Below are 17,209 nucleotides of genomic sequence, written 5' to 3'. Positions count from 1 at the left end.
TCAGAGTCTTCAGAGAGGATTTGGTCACTGGCTGGCCACTCACGGCCTACCCTGGGATTGGGGGTCAGAGCAGACTTTGAGAAGAGCATTAAATACTAAGTGCATTATAAGCTTTCTTTTGGTTGGCTTGCAAAGTAGAGCATTTAGTGAGTATCTGTAATCCCTTTTCCTGGTGGTTATTTGGTAGATAACAGAGATTGTATTCCTAAGTCAATCATAATGACTCGTACAAATATGACTCCAACCTATTTTTATATGTAGAATAGATGCCCTGAACAGTATTCAGAATATTTACCAAGTATTTTTATGGCAACCATTATCATTGTCTCCTCATATTTTAATAAAAGTAACATTTTGATAAAATATATATTACATTAAGTTGTAAATAAAGTAACCATTTAATATTTAAAGTATAATGCCATGTACTTTACCTCTTATTATGTACTGACATATGTGAAGTGTTGTAACAATTTGATTCTGAGACCTTTCTATAGTGAATAAAGCCATCACTTTAAATATTTATTTATTTGAGAGAGTGTGGCCACGCGTCTGCATGCGAGAGTGGGGGAGGGGCAGGAGAGAACCTTCAAGCTGACTCCCTCCTGAGTTCCGAGCCCGCACCAGGGCTTGCTCTCCCAACCCATGAAATCATGACCTGAGCCTAAACCAAGAAGTCAGTCCCTTAACCGACTGAGCCACCCAGGCGCCCCAGAAGCCATCCCTTTAATTTGTCCACTGTAGAACTTCAGGGACTTGATGGCTTTACATAGGTATCAATTAGGTAAAGTGTGCAAGGTAAGAAACGCTTTTAACAAAGATTGAGCACAATAGCTCTGTACTGTGTTTCTGTTTACAGAGTAGCTGTATGGTTCAAAACAGTTATGTGTTTAAGCCCACAAAGTATAGTGTCATTACCTTTGGGTTGGTTTAAGAACATGTGTGTTTTATATGAGAATCTCAAGTATCAAGATTGTTAATCTGACTTTTAAAAATTATTTTATTTTCTTCTTTTCAGATCCAATTCCTCTGTGGAACTTGGAAACACCTTTTATTAGTAGAAACATTATTTACTACAAAATGAAGTCAGCATCTTAATTTAAACCAGTATTTGTGTGGTTCTGATTTACCTGCAATGGTTCATGAAGCTTGAGATCTAAGGAGTACAGGGTCTTTTGCGATGACAATATGACTAATAGCAAAGGAAGATCTATTACTAATAACACAAGTAGTGGTCCAAGTAGTGGAGGAGGTTTAGTGGACTGGACTTTAAGCTTAAATACAATTCAGTCTGATAAGTTTTTAAACTTATTATTGAGTATGGTTCCAATAATTTATCAGAAAAACCAGGAAGATAGGCACAAGAAAGCAAATGGCATTTGGCAAGATGGATTATCAACAGCAGCACAGACTTTCAGCAATCGATCTGAGCAGCACATGGAATTTCACAATTTCTCAGAGCAGTCTTTTCATGGCAATAATGGGCACGCACCAGCAAGCTGTAGCCCCAAGTATGATGACTATGCCAACTACAATTACTGTGATGGAAGGGGCACTGCGGAAGCTGCCGCCATGTTACAGAATGAAGATGCATCTAGTGATGGGGATGAAGACACCATTGTGGAAGCAAACCAGAAATCACCAAAGGAATCCAGTGGTGTCATGGCGCTGCAAATACTGGTGCCATTTTTGCTAGCTGGTTTTGGAACAGTTTCAGCTGGCATGGTTTTGGATATAGTCCAGGTGGGTTTGTCTCTTTGTTTATCTTCACTGTCTTTGTTGTTGAAAGTGCTTTGTGTAGGTTACTAATCTCAAACATTTACTTTAGATTTAATTTAATTTATCCCTTAGTGAAATGCTGACTCACGCAGAGAATCTTCTGTGTCTAGGTGTTTTTGTGTTCGTTTGTTTTCCTTTAGAGGTTCTAAGAGAATAGTCTCATTCTCACTGTCAAGTGACTCTTCATTAGGGATTATAATGATAAAATAACCCCAAAATGAGTACAGTGCAAAACCCAATAAATGTTATATTTAAATACTTCTTTATTTTTAAAATAAAAACATACTTATGGAAATGAATTCAAACAATGCAGAGTATTAAATGAAAGATAAGAAATCTTCCCTTTTCCTCCTTTTCAAACCGAACTCTCTTCCCCTCCAGAGGTTATCATCGTTGGTTTGTTGTGTTTACTTGCAGACATTTTTCTATGCTTACATATATACCTATGTGCAGAGTTTCTTTTTCAGAAAAAAATGAAGTGCTAGATATATTTTTCTGCAACTTATTTTCATTGCTTAATAATAGATCTTAGACGTCTTTCCAAACTAATTAAACAAAGATGTTCTGCATTTTAAAATGAGAGCTTCATATTCCATTGTATGTACATACTAAAAATTACTTATTCACTCTCCCATGCTAATGCTATAATGAATACCCTTATAAATATATTATTATACACTTACACTAATATTTTCCTAGGATAGATTTTATTTATTTATTTATTTATTTTTAAAGATTTTTTAAATTTATTTGACAGAGATAGAGACAGCCAGTGAGAGAGGGAACACAAGCAGGGGGAGTAGGAGAGGAAGAAGCAGGCTCCTAGCGGAGGAGCCTGATGTGGGGCTCGATCCCATAACGCTGGGATCACGCCCTGAGCCGAAGGCAGATGCTTAACCGCTGTGCCACCCAGGCGCCCCCCTAGGATAGATTTTAAAGATGGGATTGCTGGGGATTAGGGTGGGTGTATGTGTTTAAGATTTTATAGATACCATCAGATTGAGTTTCAGAAAGATTGCACCAAATATTTATACTCCTACCATCAATGTAGAAGTACTTTTATTTTTCCATGTCCTTATGAGTGTTGAATATTCTTGATCATTTTCATTTTCAGTAATTGATAGGGAAATATTTTCATATTTTAATTAACATTCTTTAATTATTATTAATGTTTAGCATGTTTTCATATGTCTATTGGCCATTCTTAGTTCTTCTGTGAATATTTCTTATATGAATTACTTTTTCATATCTATTATCCATTTTAAAAGTATATATGCTACTTACTGATTTGTACGAATTCTTAATGTAGTATGGTTACAGAGTTCCCTATTATATACTTATCTTTCTAAAGTAGTAAGTTGTTAAAATCTGGTGTTCTGTTACTATGAGTTTTCATTCATCAATCAGAGAAAGATTGGCTTTGTGAAAGTGTTAGATAGAATGACATTTATGTGCCCTTGTCTTTCATTGCTTGCTCCCTAAAAGAAATCTCAGGTCATTTGTGACACACAAAAACTTTATAACAGATAGCATTTTTATCTAAATGGAAAACACACATAAATAGAAACAATTTTTCCACCATCAGTTGGAGAAGGGATATGAAAAGAACTGTCTTAAGATGAATATTGGATTTTACAGCATTCAGACAAGAAAAAAGAAATAAAGGGCATCCAAATTGGTAAGGAAGAGGTAAAACATTCACTATTTGCAAATGACATGATACCATATATAGAAAACCTTAAGACTCCACTAAAACAACTACTATTGATAAATGAATTCAGTAGAGTCACAGGATACAATAAAATTAATAACGGAAATCTATTGCATTTCTGTACACTAATAATGAAATAGCAAAAAGAGAAATTAAGAAAACAATCCCATTACAATTGCACCAAAAATACTAAAATACCTATTATTAAACAACCAAGGAGGTGAAAGACCTGTCCTCTAAAAACTATAAAATGTTGATGAAAGAAATTGAAGGTGACATAAACAAATAGGAAGATATTCCATGCTCAGGGATTGGAAGAACCAATATTGTTAAAGTGCCCATACTACCCAAAGCAATCTATAGATATAATGCAATCCTTATCAAAATACCAACAGCATTTTTCAGAGAACTAGAACAAATAGTATTAAAGTTTGTATGGAAACACAAAGATGGTGAATAGCCAAAGCAACCTTGAAAAAGAAGAAGAAAGCTAGTCGGTGTCACAATCCCAGATTTTAAGATATACTACAAAGCTATAGTCATCAGAACAGGGGGCGCCTGGCTGGCTCAGTCAGTAGAGCATGTGACTCTTGATCTCAGGGTCATGAGTTCAAGCCCCACATTGGGTATAGGGTTTACTTAAGAAAAAAATAAAGAAAAGAATGGTACTGGCATAAAAATAGACACATAGATCAGTGGAACAGAATAGAGCTCTCAGAAACAAACCCATGCTTTTAAGGTCAATTAATCTATGACAAAGGAGGCAAGAACATACAATGGGGAAAAGATGGTCTCTTCAGCGAAAGGTGATGTGAAAACTGAACAGCTACATGCAAAAGAGTGAAACTAGACCACTTTCTCACATCATACAGAAAAATAAACTCAATGGATTAAAAACCTAAATGCGAGACCTGAAACCGTAGACCTCCTAGAAGAGAGCACAAGCAGTAATTTCTCTGACATTGGCCAGAGAAACATTTTTCTAGATACATCTCCTCAGACAAGGGAAACAAAGCAAAATTAAACTATTGGGATGACACCAAAATAAAGAGTTTTGCACAGTGAGGGAAATCATCAACAAAACAAAAAGGCAACTGAATGGGAGAAGATATTTGCAAATGATATGTCCAATACAAGGTTAATATCCAAATGATAGGAAGAGCTTATACAACTCAACACCAAAACCCACAAATAATCTGATTAAAAATGGTCACAGGACCTGAATATTTTTCTGAAGAAGACATACAGATGGCCAACAGACACATGAAAACATGTTCAACATCAGTAATCATCTAGGAAATGCAAATCAAAACCACAATGAGATATCACCTTAGACCTGGCAGAATGGATAAAATCAAATACACAAGAAATAACAAGTATTGGTGAGGATGTGGGGAAAAAGGAACTCTAGTGCACTACTGGTGGGAAAGCAAATTGGTGCAGCCATTTTGGAAAACAGTATGGTGATTCCTTAAAAAATTAAAAGATAGAAATACCATATGATCCAGTAATTCCATTATGATATTTACCTAAAGAAAATGGAAACACTAATTTGAAAAGCTATATGCACCCCTATGTATATTGTGCCATTATTTACAGTAGGTGAGATGTGGAAGCAACCCAAGTGTCCATCGATGGGTGAATGGTTACAGAAAAAGTGGTATATATACAATGGAATTATTCAGCTGTGAAAAAGAATGAGATCTTGCCATTTGCAACAACGTGGATGAACCTAGAGGGTATAACGCTAAGTGAAATAAGTCAGAGAAAGACAAATACTGTATGATTTCATTCATATGTAGAATTTAAGAAACAAAAATGTACAAAAAAAGGACACAAAAAACAGATTCTTAAATATAGAGAACAAACTGATGGTTACCAGATGGGAGGTGGGTGGGGAGATTGGGTGAAACAGGTAAAGGGGATTAAGAGTACACTTATCTTGACGAACACTGAGTAATGTATAGAATTGTGGAATCATATTGTACATCTGAAACTAATTTAACATTGTACATTAATTATCCATCAGTAAAAAAAAACTATTGGGGAAAATAGAAACTTTGCAGATATAATTAATTTAAAGATATTGAGATGGGGGGCGCCTGGGTGGCACAGTGGTTAAGCATCTGCCTTCGGCTCAGGGCGTGATCCCGGCGTTCTGGGATCGAGCCCCACATCAGGCTCCTCCGCTAGGAGCCTGCTTCTTCCTCTCCCACTCCCCCTGCTTGTGTTCCCTCTCTCGCTGGCTGTCTCTATCTCTGTCAAATAAATAAATAAAATCTTAAAAAAAAAAAAGATATTGAGATGGGGAGATTTTGTAGATTTTCTGGGTAGGTCTTAATAAGTGGGAGACGGGAAGTTAGAGTGAGGGGGGTGGAAAGTATATTGAATCTTTGAATGGACTATAAAACTAAGAGAGGACCAAATCTACCTGTACACTTGAAATATAATTGTTTCAAGTTATTACAATAGTATCACGACTGCTAAAATGAATAAGCTGTTTCCGGATGACATTTTTTTCTTGATATACCAATTATTCTGAAGAAACTCAACATTTAATCTAGAGTGATAATAACATCTATAAAATTAATATGTTAGAGTATAGATTATTAGAATGTTTACATAGCTTATGTACCTTCCTCTGGTGTAATGTTTACTTATTTATTGATACTAATTGAGATAACAACACATGTATAATTGATTGATAATATTAAACTTTAGTGTTAAAAATTATAAAAACGTATGTTTTGAAAAATTTCATTTAAATATGCTTTTCAAAAATTTTAATTGTGAAAATTAACACATATAGAGTATGAAAACCAAAAATGTACAGCTCAGTGAATTTTCATGACACAAACAACCAATGTAACTATCAGAAACAGAATCGTAGCAGTACTTCATTAGTTTTCTTTGTGCTCCCTTGTGATTGCTACCCTATATTCTCCATCACCAAAGGTAATCAGTAATCTGATTTTATGATCTGTACTTCGTCTTTATAAATGTGTATCATTAAACACCATTGTTTGGTTTTACTTAATTTTTTTAAAACTTCATACAATGAAGTGTAGAATATATATTCTTCTGTGTCTGGCTTTTTTTGTTCAACATTATGTAAGTTTTATGAAACTGTAGTTCATTTATTTTTGTTGCTATATATTAATCCAATTATGAATCAATCACAACATATTCTCTCTGCTATTAATGGACATTGAGCTCATTGGTGTTTCCAGATTCCGGGTGCACATGTGCATGCATTTCTGTTGTATATACATGTAGAAATGGAATTTCTGGGTTTTAGGATATACAGGTATTTACATTTAGTATATGTCAAATGGTTGTACCAGTTTACAGATTAACTAGCTGTGTATGAGAGGTCTCATTGTTCTGTATTCTTTATACAAGGTATCAGCAGTCTTTTTAAGTTGAGAAATTCTGGCATATGTGTGGTGGTTTTAATGGGGATTTCCCTCATGACTAGTGATGTTTACTGACCATGTATTTGGACATTACTGGTAAAGGTTTTTTGCTCATTTTCTTATTTGATTGTTAGATTTTTTCTTACTGATTTGTAAGAGTTATTTGTGTATTCTGGATATAAGTCCTTTAGTTATATGTATTAAAACTATCTTTCTCTCCTCGCTGGCTTACCTTTTCACTCTTTCAGTGAGTTTTACTGAGCTGAAATTCTTAATTTTGATATAGTGCCTTTTTTTCCCACTTTCCCATGGTTTGTACTTTTTGCTTCCTGTTTAAGAAATCTTTCCATACTTTCTGGTAATTAAGATGTTCTCTTAAATTATCTTCTTAAAGTTTTGTTGTTTCACCTTTTACATTTAAATCATTGTCTCCCTGGAATAATTTTTTATAGAGAGTTTGAAGTAGGGATTGTGTTTTGTTTGTTTTTTTCTTTCCACATGGATTTCCAGTTGTGTCTGCACTATTATATAACCAAAGTCTTTGTTTTAAATCAAGTACACATTTATGTGCAGATGTGTTTCTGGGCTCTCTGTTCTGCTCTTTTGGTGTATTATGTTGCTTGGCATGAATACTACACTATCTTAATATCTAGTAGAGAATGTTCTCTCCATGTTCTTCCTCAAAGTGCTTTGGTTATTCTTTTCCCTTTGCACTTTCATGCACATTTTAGTATAAAAGCTTGTCAATTTCCACAAGAAAAGTTGTTGCAATTGTGATTCAGATTGCATTGAATCTACAGATAATTAGGAGGAGAATTTATTCTTTATAATGATGACTCTTCTGATACATGTACATGGAATAGCCCTTTTCATTTATTTAGGTCATCTTTAATTTCCCTCTCTGATGTTTTCCAGTTTCTGAACACAGGTCTTTTACATTTTTTGTTAGACTCATTCCTAGTTATTTGATACTTTTTATGCTATTGTAAATGGGATAATTCTTTAAAAAATTCATTTTGTTTGTGTTTGTATTAACCCTGTATCTAGCAACTTTGCTAAAATCACTTACTAATAGTAATAATTTATATGTAAATTATTTTGGAAGGCTTCATCATAAGCATATTATCTGTAAATAATGACAGTATTTATTTCTTTCTAAACCTTATTTATTTATTTACTTATTTATTTACTTCGGTGCCATTCTGTACTGGCTAGGACCTCCAAAGCACTATAAAATAGAAGTGATGAAAGCAGGCTTGTCTTGTTGCAGATCTCAAAGAGAAAGCTTTCAACAGTTCCTCATGAAGTATGGGGTTTGCTATTGATTTTTGTAATATTCTTTATTATATTAAGGACATTTCTTTTTTTAGTTTACTAAGGTTTGTGTTAAAAATCATGAATGGATGTTGAATTTTATCAAATACTTTCTATCTGTTGTTAACACTATATGATTTTTTCCCTTTATTTGTTGCTGTGTTGAATTATATTGATTAAACCAATCTTATATTTCTGGGATAAGTATAACTTGGTCATGAATTATTGTTCTTTTTATACAGTTCTGATTAATTTTGCTAATATTTTGGTAAGAATTTTGCATCTATATTCATATATAAGATTAGCCCATATTTGTCCTTCTCATAATGTCATTAGCAGTTTTCATTAAGGTGGTACTAGTCTCATGAGTGAATTTGAAAGTGTTCTCTTTTTTCCTCCTATTCTTTGTTGAGGTTTATGTCACTTTGTCATTATTTCTTCCCTAAGTATTTTGTATAATTCCCTGATGAAGGCATCTGGGCCTGCAATTTTCTGTGGGGGAATATTTTTTTATAGCTTGAGTTTCTTTAGCAGTCACAGGGCTAATCAAATTTTTCTATTTCTTTTGTATTTATTTTGGTAAGTTTTAAAAAAAATTTTCACCTTATATCCCTAGCAGGTTGAGTAGATTCTCAGTAAATATTTGTTGAATCTATGTTGAACAGTCACCGTTTATTGAAAGTTTGCTGTAGGTACTGCCGTAAGCGCTTTACATACATGATCTATTTTAATCCTTATAAGAGAACTATAGGGAAGGAGCTATTGTCTTTGTTTTATTTAAAAAAAAAAAACAAACAACCCAACAACTTTGTTATTAAGTGATAGAGCTGAGGATAGGCTCTTGGTCCAAATTCAGTATCTGTCCTCTTAACCACTACACCTTATATAAATTTAATGCATGTGAAAGCTTTTGTAATCCTTTAAGGGCTACATACCTGTAATGTGAGAGTTCAGGGCCAGTTTTAAACAGCTGAAAAACTAAAGTTTGTCTTTGGTACTGTCTTAGTCTGCTTGGACTGCTATAATGAGATACTACAGACTGGGTTGCTTAAACATTAGACACTTATTTGTCACCATTCTGGAGGCTGGGAAGTCCAAGATCAAGGTCCCAGCCTATCCTGTTCCTGGGGAGAGCTCATTTTCTCGTTTGCAGAGAGTTGTCTTCTGTGTCCTCTCATACTGGAGAGAGCAAGGGCTGGTGCCTCTTATTACTCTTCTTATAAAAGCACCAGCTCTATCAGATTAGGGCCCTACGCTATGACTTTATGTAACCTTTATCACCCCCTCATAAGCCCTATCTCCAAATACAGCCACACTGGGGGTTAGGGCTTCAGCATAGAAATTACGAAGGTGACACAATTCAGTCCCTAACAGGTGCTGTTACATGTGCTGCCTCAGCTGGATTATCAAATTCAGGATAAGGAGTCAAATGGCCATTCGCGTCTTAAAGCAGTAACATAACATAGTACTTTAATATGTGGCCGATGGCAAATTAGGGTAGATTGCTTGGCCGTTATCTGCTTTCTGTTTAGTAGGACATCTACTCCCTGTTTTATGTAAGACCTGCTCTAACCCTGCCTCTCTGCTTTTTACTTTTATTCTTTAATTATCAGTCAGCCTGGAATGGTCGGTTGAGGTTTGCTGAGAAAATTTGCCAAGATCGCCTGTTTTGAGTAGGAGTAATAATTCAAAAATTGAGTTTTTAGATATTTCCTCACTTTACAAATGAGGAATTTGAGTGAGGCTCAGAGAGCTCCCTCAGCTAGCAAATACAGGGTAGGAATTCAAATTTAGAATTTTTACCCCAGTGTTGATGCCTTTTTGTAATAGTGGGAAATACGAATACTTAGATTGTAACTAAAGTGTATGACTGAACACTTAAGTACCTTTAGAAGAAGAGTGCTATAGGAATTCTACTGAAGTACCAAAAAGTCCTATAGGGATATGGAGTGTTCTTTATACACGTTCAGGCTTACCCCAAGGAGTAAGCTTTCGTCCCACCTAAACTACCTTTGTGTGCTTGTGCCTGACAACATCGCTCTGTTCATCCTGGGCCCGAAATTAAAGAACTTAGTAAAAGAGCTTGTGAAGCACAGTTATAGTACCTGGGAGATCAATGTTCAGTAAATGGTGTGATATTAACAGGTATCATTCATTGAATGTTCTTTGTCAGTGCATTGCGTGAGTTATGTCACCTGATTTTTATGAGGACTCTGAGAAAGGTGGTGTTATTTCCATCTGACGTAGAGGCTTAGCTATTACGTTATTTGCCTCAGGTCACACAACTGGTAAGTGGCTGAATTCAACCCAAGTTGGCTTTTGACTACTTACTCTACTATCTCCTCGTTTATAGGGGCCATATCTTTGGATCACCTTCTGTGTGTCAGAACTTTTCTGTTGTAAGAAATTGAAACCCAACTAACCAGTTATTTTAAGCAATAATAATAATAATAAAGAATGCGTTGTCTTTTGTAACTGGGAGGAATAGGTGTACAGCCTACCTCAGATATAACTAGATCAGGGACTTATGATTATCTTTTCTCTGTCTCTCATTTCAATTTCCATTTTTTGTTGTTGTTGTTGTTGTTGTTGTTGCCCACATTCTGTCCTGTTGCGCATAGCTCCTGACGGTTGTAGGGTCATATCCTTTTAGTTTGTTTTACAAAGGGAAAGAATGAGCTATCCTCTGTTTTCAGTTTGGAAGATTCTGAGGAAGAACTCTTCAGTTGGCTTGTCTTTGGTCACATGCTTACCCCCGGGAGACCAGTGTGATTAGGGAGACGAAATAATATGATTAGCCCTGTTTGAGTTACACTTCTGTCTCGGGACAGATGGTCACTCAGATCAGCAGTTTCACTAGAAACACAAAGAATAGGAACTTAACTGAGTTTCAAGTGAAAGGAAGTGGACGTTGTTTTAAGGAAAATGGAGATGGAAAGTATGCACAGGAGGCAAGAACAGCACCTTAGGGTAGTGACTCCTCACATAGAGGACTTGGCTCCTCCATGGTCTTTTTGTTTATCTGAGTCTGTGGTTCTCAAAGTGTGCTCCCTGAAGCAGTAGCATCAGCATTATCTGGGAACTTAGATACACAAATTCTCAGACTCTATCCCAGCTCTACTGAATCAGAAACCTGGTATGAGGTCCAGCAAACTATTTTTACAAGCTTTATTATTTCTGGTGATTTTGATGTGGGCTCCAGTTTGAGAACTATGAATCTGAAGTAATGTAAGTTCCCTTACCCCTTACCACTGGTAAATGGAGTTGGGTGGGATAGTTGGGCCACATAGTGTTTGGTCCCACTTAAGTAGGACCCAGTCCAAAAAACCAGCCTATTGCCTTACATAGAGCAAACATTCAGTAATTCCTTGTTCGTGAATGCATGAAATAAAATAAACCCTACTTTGTTACACATATTCCTGAATTTTGGTAATCAGACTTTGAGTTTTAAATCATAGGATTCAGAATTGGAAATATCCTTGTCCAAGCTTTTTGTCTTTTCTTCCCTCACTAAAAATAAACAAATCGTTTTAAATGATTTGCCCAAGAATGTACGATGGCAGAGCCCTGTCTTGTGGGTAAATCCTGTTTTCTGTGTAACATGCTGTATGCGTATCTTGGATTATCCATAGACTTAATCTATTATAAGAATCTATGAAACGAGATTACTGTCAGCTACCTATCCATCTAAAAAAATGTAAGTAAACTGAGCTAATACCTTTGAAACTTCCAGTAATTCCTAGGTAAATTTATACCGAACATTAAAATATTATTGAAAGCTGATGTCTGCCAAATCCTGAGACCCTATTATGTTTTACGAAGACAGTACTGTTGCAATGTTGAAAATATTCCTTTGAAATAGAGGATAGTAGAGTGCTCACATTTTCCTTTGTTTATTACTGTACTGCTGTGTGTGTTTTGGAATTCAGATCGAATGATGCAATACCTAAGCTGTATTTCTAACCATGGAAGTCTGAGTTAGGGCTATTTTTCTGATATGGAAAGTAGAGCGGTCAGAGAGAAAACAGATACTTTGTTGAAGTTTTGTGGACAAAATACCAGTGTTTTAAAAGCGCAAAGAGAAGGTAAGAGGGCAGTATCAATGTAAGACTAATTTTTGTCATCAGTTTCTCAATTCACAAAGCTAGGAAGGCATCAGCATGTTTGTCTCCTTATAAAGCATAGCTATCATTTTAGAGTTTGTATTAAAGAGAACATCTCTTTTAACATAGCTGTGATTCCGGGAAGGCACTAGAACTCCCTCTGACGTAATGGTTCTGGTTGTTATTTAAAAAGTAGCACATGCACTTTGACTTCGGGGAAGCTGTAGTAAATATACGGTTACCTATCCTGCCCATTAAGTACAACAAAACCAAACCAAACCCTGGAAACTTTATATAAAATAAATGTAAGAAGACTCTGAAAGATGGGAAGAAAAAAGCAGTCTGGCTGGGCCCTTTTTGCTTCCTGCATCCCAGATTTGGAGCTAAAGAAGCCAGCAACCTGGGAATACCAACAGGTGCAAACAACAAGAAGGAAAGCCTGCTCTCTCCAGCTGGAGGACTAGGAGAGGGGCAATCTAGCGAGACAGAAACCTTGTAGACAAGAATTGTTCTACTCTAGCCAACCATGACTGAAAAGACCGTGGTCCCACCCACACACCCAGAGCAGCAAAAGCTCAGTTTGGGGCTCTAATGAACAACATGGATGTATGTGGAAGGCATTATGCTAAGTCAAATATGCCAGATGGAGAAAGACAAATATTGCATGGTATCACTTATATGTGGAATCTAAAAAAAAAAATTAAAAAAAAATCAAACTTCTAGAAAGAGAGTAAAAAAGTACTTGCTGGAGGATGGGGGAAATGAGGAGAGGTTGGTTAAAAGGTACAAACTTTCAGTTATAAGATGAGTAAGTTCTGAGGATTTAGTGTATAGCGTGGTGACTATAGTTGATAATACTGTACTGTATAATTGATAATTGCTAAATGAGACCGTAGGTCTTAAGCATTTTCACCAAACAGAGAAAAAGGTAACAATGTGAATTAATGGATATGTGAATTAACTCAATGGTGGGACTCCTTTCACAATGTGTGTGTATATGAAATCATCATGTTACACACTTTACATATATTATGTTTTTTCAGTTATACCTCAATAAATCTGGGGAGGAAGAGGCAGTAGTGAGGTACCCCAACACTTCAGCCAGGGTGATATCAGAGAAGGGCATGTAGGGTGCCAGGATTTTCATTTTTGTTGGCTAATAATGAGAGCTCCTGATAGAACTGAAAGGAGAAATAGGAAAATCCACAATAATAGAGTCTTCAACACCCTTCTCTCAACAATTGATAGAACAAATAGAAAACCAGGAAGGATATAGAAGCACTCAACAACACCATCAGCCAAACAAGACCTAATTAACATTTACAGAACACTCCCCAACCCCACCAAACAGCAGCATACGCACGCTCTTCAAACTGTCATAGATCATAAACCAAGGTAGGCCATATCTTGGGCCGTAAACCAAACCTCAAGTTTAAAGTATTGGAATCATTCAGAGTATGTTCTCCAATTACAAGGTCATCAAACTAGAAATCAGTAACAGAAAGAAAACAAAAATTTCCAAATACCTGGAAACTAAACAACGTATGTTTAGATAATGCATGTTCAAAGGGGAAGTCTCAGAAAAGTCAAAAAACATTGAACTGAATGAAAATGAAAATGTAACATCAAAATGTGTGAGTCACAGGTAAAGCAATTTATAGAATTAAATGCATATGTTAGAATGAGGGAAAAAGCCTAACAATCGAAGCTCTCATCTCAAACTCAGAAAAAGATGAACAAAATAAGCCCAAGCAAGCAGAAGAAAGGATAATAAAGATAAAAGCAAAAATTTCAATGAAATTGAAAGCAGGACAACAGTAGAGAAAACTGATAAAACAAATAGTTGGTTCTTGGAAAAGATCAGTAAAACTGACAATCTGTAGCAATACTGCCAAAAAAAAAAAAAGGCATAAATAAGCAATATCTGGGTGAAATTGGGGATATCACTATAGATCCTGTAGACATTGAAAGAACAATGAAGGAACACAGCAGACAACTTTGCACACATACATTTTACAACTTACACAAAGAGGACTGCGTCCTTGAAGAACATAGCTACCACAAGGAACCCAAAATGAAATAGATCATTTGAATAGCTCTGTACCCACTAAGGAAATTGAATGTGTAATTTAAAAAACTCCTAAAAAAGAAATCTTTAGACCCAGATAATTTCACCTGAAAATTCTACTGAATGTTTTAAGCAGAATTAATACTAATTCTACATAAGCTCATTTGGAAAATTGAAGAGGAGAGAACAATTTTCAATTCATTTAAAGAAGCTAGTATTACCCAGATACCAAAACCAGAGACAATGCAATTTTCTTTAAAGCTGCAGATTAATCTGTATATAGACCAAAAAAATCCTTAATAAAACACTGGCTAATAGAATTCAGCAATATATAAAATGAATTTAATACATCATGAGCAAGTGAAGGAAGCAAGTCTGGCTCAATATTTGGAAATTAATGTAATTTACCATATTAACAGGCTAAAGAAGAAAATCACATGATAGTATCAACTGATGCAGAAAAAGCATTTGACAAAATTTAACACTCATTCATGATTTAAAAAAAAAAAAACCTCTCAGATAATTAGGAATAGAGTGGAATTTCCTCAACATTGTACTTAAATGGTGAAATATGAGATGTCTTTCCCCAAAGACCAGGTTTAAGGCAAGGATGTCTGCACGCAATACCTTTATTGAACGCAGCGTAATAAGGCAAGGGGGAAAAAGGCATGCAGATTGGAAAGGAAAAACTAAAACTGTTGCTGTTTGGAGATGATGTGATTGCCTACTTTGAAAACCCCAAGAAATCTACAAAGAACTGGCCCATGAATTCACCAAGGTCATAGGATACACAATACATACAAAAAAAAAAATAATAAGTTCTATTTCTGTGCGCTACAATGATTAAGTAGACATTGAAATTAAAGGTACAATAACATTTTTCAAAAAATAAGTACCTGTATATAAACCTAACAAAATATGTACAGGACTTGTATGCTGAAAGCTATAAAACTCTGATGAAAGTAACCGAAGATGATCTAAATAAATAGAGAGTCATGCCATATTCGTGGCTTGGAAGACTCAACATAATGAAGATGTCAGTTTTCCCCAAACTGATATATGTGTTTAACAGAACTTTTTAAACTCCAGATTTTTTGTAGATAATATTCTAAAATTAAATGCAAAGGAAAAGAGAATAGCTTTAACAGGTTTGAAAAATAAAAATAAAGGGGGAAGGATCGATCTCTACCTGAGGTCAGGCTGATGAACATGGCTACAGTAGTCAAGACTCTGTGGTATTGGTGGGGGGATAGATGTGTAGATCCGTGCAGCTGAATAGACAGCTCAGAGATGGACCCACACAAATATATTCAGCTCATTTTTGAGACAAGTGCAGTGGAGAAAAAAATAGCCCTTTTAGCCAAGGGTGCTGAAGCAATTAGACATCCATAGCTCAACCTAAGTCTTTCTAGAAAAATAAACTCAAAAAAAAAAAAGAAAAATAAAAACTCAACATGAATCACACATTTAAATATGAAATGTAAAACTATAAAATGTTTAGAAAAATATAGGAGAAAATTCTCAGGATCTAGGGCTAGGCAAAGATTTCTTAGACTTGACACCAAAAGCAGGATCCATAAAAGGAAAAATGGATAAATTGGACTTCATCAAATAACATTTTTGTTCTGTGAATGACCTTGTTAAAAGGATAAAAAGCCAAGCTGCAGAGTGGAAGAAAATATTTACAGAGCCACATACCTGACAAAAAACTAGAATCTATAAAGGGCTCTCAAAACTCAACAGTTAAAAAAAAATGAGAAAATTGGCAAAAGCCATAGAGACATTTCACCAAAGAGTGTGGACAGATGGCAAATAAACGTGAGATGGTTAATATCTTTAGCCATTAGAGAAATGCAAATGAAAATCACTATGAGTTACCACTACACACCTGTCAGAATGGCTATAGTAAAAATAGTAAAACTATGAAATGCTGTTAAGCATGTAGAAAAGTGGTATCACTCATACATTGCTGATGGGAATGTAAAACAGAACAGGCACTCTGGAAAACACCTTGACAGTTTTTTGTTTTTTTTTTAAGATTTTATTTATTTATTTATTTATTTATTTATTTATTTATTTATTTATTTATTTATTTTAGAGAGAGCGTGTGGATGTGTGAGTTGGGGAAGAGGCAGAGGGGGAGGGACAGGCAGACTCCTTGTTGAGCGCAGGGCCTGATGGCAGGGAGTGGGGGGAGTCCATGTCAGGACCCTGGGATCATGACCTGAGCTGAAACCAAGAGTCTGACGCTTAACCGACTGAGCCACCCAGGCGCCCCATGACAGCTTCTTAAAAACAAACACACACACAAACAAAAACTAAAACTAAATGTTAACTATCATATAACCGAGCGATTGCCTTCCTGGGCACTTATGCCAGAGAATGAAGACTTCTGTTCCCACAGATCCTGTATATGAATGTTTATAGCTGCTTCATTCATAGTAGCCAAGAACTGGATACAACCCAGGTAGCCTCCAACAGTTGAATGGTTAAATAAACTTCAGTAAATCACACAAGTCACACAGTAAAAGTAGTAAGAGTCAGAATCCAAACCAAGGTAATCTGACCGCGAAGCCCTTTTCTTTGACTGAAGTACTGTTCCGCTGCTCAAGACTCTCAAATATCCCAAATGCTGTCTCTGGACACTCCAGGGTTGCTGTGGGATTTTAAAAAAAATGTGAAGGAAGCACAGCGATATTTCTTGGGCACTCTACAAACTCAAGGTGGTTCAACACTTTCACATTGCATCACACATTTCTTTTGATGACTAGATTTTCAGTGGTGCTGGGGAAAAAAGCAAGTGTCACACGAAAACCAATAT

The 17,209-nt window shown here is 35.6% G+C and overlaps 1 protein-coding gene across 2 annotated transcripts in view; it reads left to right on the top strand.

Annotated features, from left to right (window-relative positions):
- Nucleotides 1–17,209, top strand: part of SLC41A2 (solute carrier family 41 member 2) — a 104,432-nt gene that overhangs the window by 20,600 nt on the left and 66,623 nt on the right. For both annotated transcript variants that reach the window (XM_040637406.1, XM_008705669.2), the window contains exon 2: nt 1,016–1,740. In XM_040637406.1, coding sequence (XP_040493340.1) covers nt 1,186–1,740 — 555 coding nt within the window. In that variant the 5' untranslated portion in view covers nt 1,016–1,185. The remainder of the gene's footprint in view (nt 1–1,015; nt 1,741–17,209) is intronic.

This window comes from Ursus maritimus, unplaced genomic scaffold (genome assembly GCF_017311325.1).
Source record: "Ursus maritimus isolate PB19 unplaced genomic scaffold, ASM1731132v1 scaffold_21, whole genome shotgun sequence".
Taxonomy (NCBI): Eukaryota; Metazoa; Chordata; class Mammalia; order Carnivora; family Ursidae; genus Ursus; species Ursus maritimus.
The sequence above is the reverse complement of the archived record's forward strand: the minus strand, read 5'-3'. Positions and strand labels throughout refer to the sequence as shown.